Below are 12,255 nucleotides of genomic sequence, written 5' to 3'. Positions count from 1 at the left end.
GTTTATTATATAAGGCTGGCGTTTTATGTTACGGTCGCGAAGATTCGCTTGACCAGGCGCGAAGATTCGCGTAATATGTGCATAGTTAGGTCGCGAAGATTCGCTTGACCAGGTCGCGAAGATTCGCTTGACCAGTACGCGGTGACACAGAAGGCTGTGTCGTTTTCGCTATTAGCTTATAGTAGGCCGAGGCCGTCTGGGACTAAGCAGTTTTAATAAAGGCAAGGCGAATTGGTTGAATGACACGTTTATGCCATGTGGCCGGGAGTTGCATAATCAGGCTGGGCCTTAGGCTTTATATTGGGCAGGTACCTTCTCACGATCTCTTTCTCTCTGCTCTCATGACACAATCAGCATCACGAACGAAGCCAAGGTACGTTTTGTCAGTTCGATTTGACGACTTTGCCGTATTTTAGGTCAGCTTGCCTGGTTTCAAGCACCCCTGTGTTCTTGTAGGCGAGCTCTATCAAGTTCTATTCTGTTTTCAGATGGTACTACCACCGGTCCTTAAAAGAAGGCATATCCTGCCAGCCAGCCAAATCATGCCACTCCTGGTATCACTCAAGGAAACTTCAGGCCCCCCAAAGGACTTCGCAAGACTAACTAAAGACACGCCGCTTACCAGCCTATCCGAGGGCGATCTCGATGAGACCGTCGGTAGGCTGACAGGAGAGTCGGCGACGCAAATTCTCTCGATGGCCAACAGGGAGCCGAACCTCGTATTAAATATGCGTATACTCGCACATTTCGTCATACTGTTGGCTAATGAAATGGGCCAACCGGCTGGTCAGGAATTGGTAGAAAACTTTCCCCCTTTTTCTCTCTACACATCGACCACAGGTAAACAATATCGGCAAACAATGTAACCATCCAATTTATGAACAGAACGAAATCTTTTCGGTACAGTCTAACAAGCGGAATTATCGGTGGGGTTATTAGCTTCAAAGGAATTTTCATACCGAAACATAAGGATAGAACTGAGTCTTTACAAAATTACAATTACTTTGTATTTCCCCTGTTTAATCTAAGCTTTCTCCCTCTTCCTTCTTCCCGGGGCCACTGAGTCCTAAGCGGGAGCTTGCCTCTCGCATGGGTTGAAGGTTGGGGACTTATCCCGTTTGTCTTTTCCTCTTTACAGAAAATTGTCAACGACCTCCACATCAAAATTCCTGATTGGGAAAAAAAAAAACCTCGAACTTTCAACCTCTTCGTGCAGCTAGAGAGTTTTCTAGAACACCAGCTTGGAAGCTTTTAAACGGGAAGAGTCCCCAACCTTCGGCCCACATCAATCCTAACTTTGAGGATGTCTTAAGTAAAAAAGTTCCTTTTAATTTTCAAACACTGCCGCTGCGTGATCCCGAATATTTTGTTCCTGGCCAGCTTCACCAACATATTGACCAATGGGACGAAATTCTTAAAAAGACTCGCCCTCTCGATCACTTTCCAACTCTGACGTTATGTTGTCACAACAGTCGTGGGAGTTACTACAAAATGTGTATGGCCCCCACCAGCTTGATCTCATGGCACTAGATTCAAACTGTATGAAAAATGCTAAGGGTGAACCCCTCCCACATTATACTCCTTGCTTAACGCCAGCTACTTCTGGGGTAAACATCTTTGCTCAAGATCTATCTCGGGATTTGAATTATTATATTTATCCCCCATTTTGTCTAATTTTCCAAGTTCTCAGATTCTTAGAGCAAAGTTCAGTCAGAAAGTGAACGATTGTTTTGCCAGTTCTCCATTCCGTACCTGTTTGGTTTCCGTTTATAAGGCAGTACGCTATGTCCTCAATTACCCTAGGGGAAGCTGGCCAAACCGGTGTTGTCCATGTACCCTCTAAGACGGGTTTTCTGCTAGATGACAAGGGCCTTCGCTTCCCTTTAAGAGCCTACAGAATGTCTTTTACATGAATTCAAGCTCTTGCCTTTTTTCTTCCAGACAATCTCATCAAAAGCTCAGCAACCGGCGAAAATCGATTCGGCCCGCATTGACGAGAGAATTCGTTACCTAGAAAGAGTTTTTGGCAATCAGCAACATGAGAAACGATTACAAGGCATCAAGTCTGTTTTTCTTCGCTTCCTTCTCGCCCTGCCATCAACTCCAAGTTGTTCTAATGTCGGTCCCGAGGAGGTGCGTAATTTCCTGGTATGGAAAGACAAATTCGGTAAAACTAAAGTTCATTCCATTGACTGCCCATTTCTAGGTAACCCGAAGGAATTAGCTTGTTCATGTCCCAAACGCATGGCAGTAGAATCTGTTAAGAATACCGTGCAAAACTTGGCGTCAGTAATTGAAGACGCCGGTAGGGGAAAAGTCTGGAATAATCAGTTGTCAAGCGGCAATCCTGCCAGATCTTCACTCATTGCAAACTATGTCAAGCAAATTGGGCGTGAACAGGCTGCCTCTCACGTCCTTCCAAAGCAGGCCATCCCGATTTTCGCCAGTAAAATAAGGCGTATTGCTGCCTTGATCGATAGAGAACTGTCTGTCACAGGCACTTCCTCAAAGCGTACATTTACCCTCTTGCGGGATCAAGCTTTTATCAAACTCCAATTTTTCGCGGGCGATAGAGCTTCAGACTTAGCTCAAGTTCCAACGCAGGAAATAAAAAGAATGCGTGACAACTCGGGGTTTACCTTCTGCCACACATTTACAAAGACGCTAAAAGGTGGAAATGGCCGTTCTAACACCTTTGTCATTAAAAGATGTCCGGATGAGCAAATCTGCCCTGTCTTGGCCATTGAAAGATACATCTCGTGCGCGAAAGCCTTAGGTGTAGATCTATCCAGAGGCTATTTATTTAGAATAGTCAGTGAAGAGGGTGTCGTTCTAGACCAGCGAGTAACTTACAATTCCATGTACGACAGGTTTAAGCAGTATCTCAAGGGCATTGGAATCGATGAGGGCGAAACGCTACACAGTTTGCGCGCTGGTTGTGCCGTTACATTAGGCGTTTCCGCTTCAGTATCCAATGCACAGAAAATGATGAACCACGTCGGCTGGTTTTCCGAACCATACGCCGCGTATTACAGTAGGGTAAATGCTCTTAGAGATTCCAGTGTTGTAGCAGACCGCTTCTCTCATTCAGTCTCCAGTGATAATAGCCCAGAGACATTCTTTCATAAGCATTCAGGCATAACCTTAGATAATGCTTTCTCGTAGTCCACTGTTTCGCATATCTGTAAGTCTCGCCAAACATATAATTAATTTAAGACAGCATATCATACATTATGCGTTGGAAATTACTTTTGCAACAATATCCTTTGCTACTCTGTAAACTCCGGCGGTCGTCTGTACTATTTTGTAAGCTCCGGCAGTCGCCTGTCTTATTTCTAATAATAAATACTATTTTCGCAAATCTGGTTTTTCTCCTCTTTTATTTTGAGTATTGGGAGATACGGCTTCGCCAAGAGTCCAGATTGCCGCTTATTCGGGCGATCCCGTTTTCACGGCCGGGGTTTATTGGCCGGAGTTTTAAATCCCCCAGTACTTAAACAAACAGGGAATGGGGAAAACACTTCTGATGTGATAACACCTGAAGTGGTATAACCCATTCCTTGTGACGTCACTTGGATTTCTCGATGGCTTTGCAAAGAGACGTGGCAGGCTCTCTCCCGCGGAGTAGCATAACTCCTCCTCACGCGTGGGCAGGCTGCCGGTTCCTTCTTTGCACATGTTGAGTTAGGAGCCCTCGGCATTTCGTAACCCACCCGCCCCACCCGTGTTTCCTCTGTTCCTTGTTTACTCCCCAGGCTTTACCCTGGCCGGAGTTTTAAATCCCCCAGTACTTAAACAAACAGGGAATGGGGAAAACACTTCTGATGTGATAAATACCTGCAGAATCTGCAAAGCCGGCAGAAATGGATCCGTCCAAACCGTAACTTAGAGCCAGGCGACGTCGTCATCATCAAGGACGACAACGCCCCTAGAAACCTTTGGAAGCTTGCCAGAGTCGTGGACGTCTATCCCGGTGAGGATCAACTTGTTAGGAACGTGAAGGTGCTTGTCGGCGACTCAACATTGGATGCCCAAGGAAAGCGAATGACGAAGAAGACATATTTGGAACGACCAGTGCAAAAGCTGGTATTGCTAGTTGAAAATGAAAATTCCGAGGAGAAACAGGATGAAGTGCTAGCAACCTCTCCCCTCGCTGATTAGTGTGAAGTGTCGGGTTTTCTATGTGTTTTTGAATTTCGCAGAATGCTCTCAGCTCTCTTGAGAAACCAAATTTGAATCTCCTCCCTCGGTTGTTGGACTGAGTCCTTAGTGTCAAAAATGAACAACAAACACATGTTTAAGGAATTATGTCTGCATATTTTAGTTAATGCAGTTTTTATGCTGTTGCTTACGTTCACACATTTTGTATCTTTTCAGATTTTACCCATTAATACAATGTTGTAAACTCCAGTTCTACTGGTCGTCAGTTCTCTTTATGTCAAAGGGCCAGAGGCAGCTACAAATGTCAATTGTGTTACATTGTCATAAGACATCCTCACACCAAGTTTCAACTTTCTAGACTCAATAGTGAGCAAATGTGCCCCTATTGTTGACGGACGGAAGGACAGATGACGGACAAGACGTGATGAGATAAGCTCACCCATGTCAGCTAATAAAGTCTAGATCAACATCCAGAAGTCTTATTCATTATATTTGATAAGGAAAACATTGCCTTTCATGTCATGAAAATCAAGTGAAAAGTGACGTGTTACATGTGAAAACGTGAGCTCTATATAAACCAAGCCTAAAGATATTGCTCTTCATGGCATTTTAACCCCAGCCCCAAGCGTGACATCTAGACGTACTAAACCATTTACTATCCTTTGGTCAGTGTGGTTCAAACACATGAAGAAGAGCAAACTCGAGGTAACTGTAAAAGCATCCAGCAGGAAGTGAAAGCATCACGTTCTCCTGCTTAACTCTTTCCCTGCCACAGCTATTTTTAATTAATATCCCCCAGTTTGCCACGATTTCACTATTTTTAACCAGATTTTCAATAATTTTTTTAAAAAAACAAGAAGACATATATCCTTGAAACCTGTTTGATTTTCTTTGTTTCAGCTTACTCTTTCACCTACAAATCAGTTGTACTGCTTTTTTCCATGGTAGTCATTGAAACAATCACCTTTGCAGAGGGGTACTTTGCAGGTTTTGCTTCTATCGGCAGGAAACATGTGGTTTTTCCCGCCAGTTTCACTTGATGAAATAACGAAATGCATGCATAGAATGAGCAGACCATCGTCTGCATGGAAGCCTAGCACATCAAACCATTTCCTGGTTCAGTACCGACATGACCTCTGGTGTTATGACGGAGAACTAATAATTTCGTTCTGGAACGAGTTTGGCAGGAAACGGGTGGGAAGTTGCAGTCGTTCTAGAACGAGTTTGGCAGGCAAAGAGTTAACCCTTTTGCTGTGGTAGCCAGTTTTCAACGAGTGCCATCCTGTGCAGACAGTCGATATAAATAATGAACAGTTGAAACTACTCAAAGTGTCGCAATCTATATACTAAGGATGAAACTTATTAACCCTAAGTGCATTTGGCATACTAAGAAATGGTGCAACCAAGAGCGTGATGTGCTAGGCGTGTCGCCCTCAGCAAAAGGGTTATACCTCATTTGTACAGTGCAAAACACAGTTCACAGTTTGATATTCAATTTCAAATGTCAACCGAAAATTGATTGATGGAAACAGAGGGCATAGACCACAGAGTTAAAACCACAGCGCCTGATCAGCTATCAAGATCTATCCATCTGACACACAGAGTTGAATCATTAGTTGCTATGGTGACCATAGGGCCGTCACCATCATCTCCAATATCTATGTCGTAAACCGTTTCGGCACCAGTCTGAATACACACCTTGTAAGCTGACAGGTCAAGCTGGTCAAAGTTTTTGTAATCATCCATGTGATAGAGAAATACCAAACCTGAAAACAGAGCAAGAGGCACAAGTAAATACAATTCATTTCACAGACTATTTTTCTTAATCATCATTGAAATTCTTGGGCATTGTTGGATAGTGCTGAACTTTGATTAGAGACTGGCCTGGTGCGCAATTCTGAACAAAACAAGAATTGTCAGTTGAGTCTTGCCAGACTCTGGAGTCTCCCCGCACTGAGGTGCAGGTTTGATTGGCAGGAATGACCTGAATGTTACTAATCAAATGTTAATTAAATTACCAATTTAAAATAGTTATACCAATGAATCACCAAGATAAATGTTGCTAATATTTCAATAGCAAGAATCATATAAGAAAAATCTGAATAATTTGTATTAAGAAATTATAAGAAAAAATTCCTTAGAAATTACAGGTCTTCAAGACTGCACCCTCAACATCCCAAGCTAGTTCATGCATTGTAGGATTCCATTAGCTTGCCCCAATACTATGCCACTTGAAAAAATTGTGGGATAATGAAGGCATGAGGGTATATGTGGCATCGAAGTCAGTGAAAACGTTGAAATCAGCAGTTTTGGCGGTTCAATATCTTGTTGCGCCCTCATCACATTTGAATGAAATCTGTTTTAGCAGATAGTCCTGTATGTGCACTAACAGTCATATAAAAATGTTAGTGGGGTTCAGCCCCATTTTCCCTTTTCTAGCTATCATCCAGTCATGAATTGAGCAAAATGAAGCAAAACGTGAGGGAGGGTTGAGAGAGAATGTTTCACCCTATTCACCTGGAACTTGCAAGGCAGTGGATAGCATGAGGAAACCAGCCCTGTAAAAATTATCTCCTAACCATCCCCCACCAACTAGTGGAAAATGCCTTAGATGCCGGGGATGGATATTTGATGAGGGGAGAGTTTCTGAGGAATAGTTTATTGACTTTAGCTCTCAGCTTATCTGAGCCAGGTAACCTCCTGCTGAGTTGCCCGACCAAAGGCTGAGGTCAACATATGTTGTTACATAACCGATCTTGCTATCACATCCTGGTTGCCTTGTAGTCCACCAAATTACTTCTAATTTTGCCTCATCAGCCCAAGTGTTATGACTGGTTACGCTGGCCATTAGGTAGATAAGGTAAATATGCCAATCATCACTGTGTGTAGTATCAGCGGGGTGCTTGAAGTTAGAGGGCGACTAAATATTTTACAGGGCTGGTTTCCTCATGGTTGTCCGATAAAAAGAACCCCAAAAATTTCAGTTCTATAGGCCAAGCCATCCAATTCAACAACAAGAGGCCCATAGGTCTGTCACTCAGCTGAATGTAAAGAAGCTCACTTTTGTTTCCGGGGTCAGTTTATATAAATGTTCCGTCACAAAACTGAGCTAAAATGGTTTCCAAGATGGCCGCGCCAAAAGTAAAAAAAACGAAGAGCTTTGCTAGGTCCATCTGATTGTTCATATATCTTCATTTCATGAATGCGATTAAAAGTTGAAGGTTGTTACAGAGATGAAATCTTAGTAGTTGCGATGGTTCCTTTGAGAGTCACAACCCAGTAAACAACCAGTAACTGCAATCTGAACCTTACATCAATCCGTTAAGTTCAGTTTGAGGCAAACCAGTCCATTAGATGCATGGTCACACCCTAGGAGAACTATATCATGTAGTAAATGTAGTCTGGACCTTAACATCAAATCCTTTGAAATGCAGGTTGAGACAAACCAGCCCAGTAGATGCATGGTCACAGCCAGAAACAGTCTGGACCTTTACATCAATTCCTTTGAAGTGTAGGTTGGTTGTGACAAACTAGTCCAGTGAACATGGTCCAGCCTAAGCCATGACAGCCATGCGGTAATTGCCATCGGCTTTACATCAGGGACAACCAATAGTTTCAAAGTGGAAGGCGAAGACCAAGTCCAAGGGATATAATTTTCTTAGCCCGCATTGATAGCGATAACTGCCACATACGGTTTTCTATATTTAATCAAATATGAGGCAAGTATAACAGTGAAAAAGAATGAAATACTAGAATTGACTGGTTCTTCAGATGACTGCGGGGGTGAGCACTGAAGTTGGATGGGAGGTGCAACTGCAAGGTGTTCGTTTGGTTCTATGAGTATGAATATAGCTCAGCTCCTCTCTCTCCCTCGGTCATCTGTGATGTGGTTACCAAAGACGTTCAAATGCAGCTGTAGATCATTCCTGTAAAACAAGAGTTATTTGTTGAGTAATCCATCTTTTAGAGTCAGGCTTTGGCATCATTTTAGATTGGGGGGGGGGGGCACATCTTCATTTCATAAGCCTATCAGAATGCGTCTAAGGGTCCGACCCACTTTGAGCCAATATATTGGCCTCCATGTAGTCTGGTGCCCGATCTCAAGACTGATACTCAGTATTGATTATGAGTGCTCCGACCACAAGTTTTAAAATCCAAAAATGTGCAATTTATGACGTCTTGTTTTAAGTGAATAATTCATTGAAACAGCATCTCAAGTACCTCATTTTATATCAGTACATTACGGATATTCATGTGAACATGAAAATGTATAGAAACATGGTATTGATTGGATAAAGCTGATTTTATTGAGATTAATCGTGATGCTGACCTTAATTAGCACATAATTGCCTCAACTACCCCCTTACTGATTCACAATACGACTTGTTGGAGGACATACAATTAATTCATATTTTGGAAACTGCTAAAGTGATACCTCTGCTATCTATTTCAGTCATAAAGTTGTCCAAAATAGGTTGCCACAGACAATTTGGCTGAATAAAGCCATCATGCTGCAAAAATACTTATGAAAATACAAAATCTGAAGAGGGAATATGTTCACTAATTCTATATCATGAACTGTATGAAATATTGTTGAATTATTTGGAGAATTACAGGATATACACCACTTTGGGATTTAGCCGAAATCAGTTTGAAAATTACCTCAGTGTTTTTTTTAAATTCTGAAACGGTGGAGAAATTAGAAAATTGGCAGTAATGGTCGCTCATTTCATGCTATGCGGACTTACTGAAAAAAGTTTCAATCAATAAATTTGATATTAAAGGTCAAAAACAATCAACAACAAAGTTTTTTGTTATTTTTTTAATTCAAGAAGTAATTTTTTTAAAGTACTAATTTGTATTTTTCTTAAAAAGTATGCTGAGTAATTCTTATTTGTTTTCCTGTTAAGTGGTAAAATACAAAAACGGAAACAATGGTCCATTAAAGCGACGAATTAAATAACTATGCCAAAAAACGACTTATCTTTTGTTTCCATCGTGAACAGTCAACAACGACTTTTTGATATGTCAATTTTAATGAAACTAATGAGATTGATACAAATTAATGAAAGTCATGTAGATTTCTTAAAACATGACCAATTGATGTAATTCGACTTTTTTGATGAAGGGTACTGGGTTTTTTTGAAAAGGGTACTGATTTTTTTTGAAAATGTCTTTAACGTTATTTAATGGCCGGTTACCATAGAAACCAATAAACAGTGTTATACAGCAAAAACAGTTAATTTGGCCGCATTGCAAAACACAACGGGTAAGACCAAGGGACCCAGAAAATAGATAGCCTTGGTATGACCCAGGCTAATTATCAGAAGACCCTTTGACAGACAAAGGTAAGTATAACTGGGGAACCCAGGCGGCGTTTATCACCGAACACATTGGAGCAATCTAAAATGTGGAATGATGAGAACTAAAAGACGAATGCTGCCATTATTAAGTTAAAGGCCATGGTCTAAACTGAGGAATTTACACCCGCCGAGAATTCAGGTAACCAGTACAAAGTACCTGGCTGGGAGGAGATAGGGAAATCAATATCAGTGGCATGAGGTCAGCCGTTGCTAGGAAGTACTGCATCTTGGATTGCAAACAATAACAGGAGGCACGTGGAAGAAGATTTCACTAAAGGAGTTGGAAAGATCATGCAGGCTGTTAAAACTTACTGAATATTTTTATCCCCAAGCAAGATTTGATACTGTTTCATCATCAATAATTTAGGAAACCCATAAATCCATACTTATTGAATGCCTAGGCCTAGTTCTTTCTAAGTTATTCCAAAGTTATTCACAACACAATTATGAAGAAAAAACATCATTTTATCCAAAGTTTGAATAATTTTCCTTCAAGGATTTGAACACAAAATAATCAGTTATGCTTGACAGTACCAGGACTAGTACAACTTTTCAATGAGTCTTTTCCATATGGACCTCCTATAGCCGTAAGAGCATGGTTTTGTTATGTTCTTGGTCCTCTTTCACTGTGAGCTTCCGGCTGCTCCCTTGGTCCATACAGAGGTTACCTCCATGTTGTAGTTCTCGTTCCAATGGCAGACAGAAAGATTAGCTCGCATTTGGTAATTATCACTCCCCATCGAAATACGTTTATCGTTAAATACATTAAAAACATTGTTACAGGATTCTGTGTGAAAAGTGTCTTTCTCGAAAACATAGTCCGCAGAATACTTGTACACAACATTTCCCTGAACAGGTCCTTTGCTTTCTGTGCTGTCAAAACTACCCTTGATGGTTTATAACTCCTGTCTTTTCGGCAACGGGAAGTAACAGGACATTCCCTGTGGTCATTACTATAATGATTAATAACATTTTCAAGTGTTTTTTAAATTTTTTTTATTGTTCGCGTCCCCATCACAGTTTTTCACAGTCTAGTGAAGATGCGTTGCCAATGGCTGGGCTTTGTCGTGCAACTGTTCATGCCAAGTACTGCCATGTCGTTTTTTAGCCCCTTTGCCCACTTCGAGTACTGCCTTGTTTGCCCCTTTGATGCCATGCCATAGGTCGTTTTGGTTTATAGTCTCCTTCTGATGGACACGAATATACTTGTTCACAGACATATTCCTGTCATGGGTGTGGAATCCAACTTTGACCTCCTTTGAATTGAAGTAGCTGTACAATCGTTGAGTTCCAAGGCATTCATGCCGCTGAGCACATTTATCGGCGCTTGATATGTTTTGGCAAGAAAGAACCTTGTTTGTTTTAGCACCCAGACATGCAACACTACTTGGCATTATTGCGCCACCCATGCCTGGCATCAGTCTCAATCTCAATCCCAGCTCCACTGGGGTACTGCTGGGCCTCTTCCTCCAGAGCATTTTACGTGGAAGCTTGGTATTCCTCCTGCACACAGGGCTTATACGAGTCAAATAAAACTTTCTGTTTTGATTTGGATAGGACACCAATTCCTGAGCCGTCACAAAATCGCCGATATTGCACTGGAAGCATGCCACTTGATAAGAAACCATGTCCAATTCTTGCGTTACAGAGAAACTCTCCATTTGGCAAATACGGCGAGGATGACCATGCATAGTTGTGTCTAGACTTGTGTTTTTTGCATTGAATTTTTTTTATCACAGTGTGTCCACAGTAAATTGTATTAACCACTGACAATTTAGCAGAACAGTGTTCTCCATGCTGTCGCGACTTCTAAAATTTTGTCGAAAGACACCTCACTGGTTGCAAATATTGACTGATCAGTCTTTTCCTTGGGCGTGGCCACATACATGTTCATACTGGTACCATCATTTGATGAATTCGCATCGGTATGATCCACATGGTGCTTCTTTTCCCAAAAGTCCAACAAATTTTCCAAGACAGTAGCATTGGTGACACCACCAAGTTTTCTTTTTAGATAGTCCCTAACTCTTGCAATCTTTGACAGTATAGTAGCCTTGAATTCATTGTCTCCTGGGATATCAATTTTAAACCTAGGGGGTCGATTGTACTGCTTTGCGTGAGATTCTTCCATGTCTTCCATCATGGAGACAATGTATGAGACTGCCGATTATCATCAGTGTACATTTCACTCTTCTAAAACCAACTTGTTTGGATCTAGACCGAGAATTTGTTTGTTTGTTTCTGAAGTACATCACCTAAAGACATCTCTGATCAGGTGAACTCGAAGTTGACTTATCTCAGCTCAGTCATTTCAGCGTTTAGGCAATAAAATCATATGGTATATGTGACACACCCAATTTGGATTTTAAGATCCTTCAGAATGTTTCAGGATGGGGCTGCAGCTTTGCTGTAGGCCCTAGAGAAACAAAAGTGGCAAAACATGTGGCCTTTGGTGCATGTCACCAATTGGTACCAGAACTGGTCTAGTTCATTTCCCTCGCTTTCTCTGCTTCATGCAGTCATGGAAGATTGGTTAGTCCTTCGTGGTTTTTCCGACGAGCAGAAAGAAGAACTCCGTGCTTTTATTACATTTAATGACTGGGAACTTTTAGAAGTAAACCCTCAACAGCTCATGAACATTGGTGACCAACAGATCAAAGTGAACAGCCAAGGAAGTGATGAAAATATCGACCAAGACAAAGAGGAAAGTGCAGTGGTACAAGAACCTGGT

At 41.6% G+C, this 12,255-nt stretch overlaps 1 protein-coding gene across 3 annotated transcripts in view; it reads right to left on the bottom strand.

Moving 5' to 3' along the window:
* LOC135494139 (uncharacterized) overlaps positions 1 to 12,255 on the bottom strand; it is a 231,908-nt gene that overhangs the window by 28,595 nt on the left and 191,058 nt on the right. For 2 of the 3 annotated variants that reach the window (XM_064781941.1, XM_064781943.1), the window contains one exon: positions 4,306 to 5,927. In XM_064781941.1, the coding sequence (XP_064638011.1) occupies positions 5,731 to 5,927 (197 nt within the window). In that variant the 3' untranslated portion in view covers positions 4,306 to 5,730. Of the gene's footprint in view, positions 1 to 4,305; positions 5,928 to 12,255 lie in introns of those variants that run through there. The other variant, XM_064781942.1, reaches the window with a different exon arrangement.

This window comes from Lineus longissimus, chromosome 9, assembly GCF_910592395.1.
Source record: "Lineus longissimus chromosome 9, tnLinLong1.2, whole genome shotgun sequence".
NCBI classification, from domain to species: domain Eukaryota; kingdom Metazoa; phylum Nemertea; class Pilidiophora; order Heteronemertea; family Lineidae; genus Lineus; species Lineus longissimus.
The sequence above is the reverse complement of the archived record's forward strand: the minus strand, read 5'-3'. Positions and strand labels throughout refer to the sequence as shown.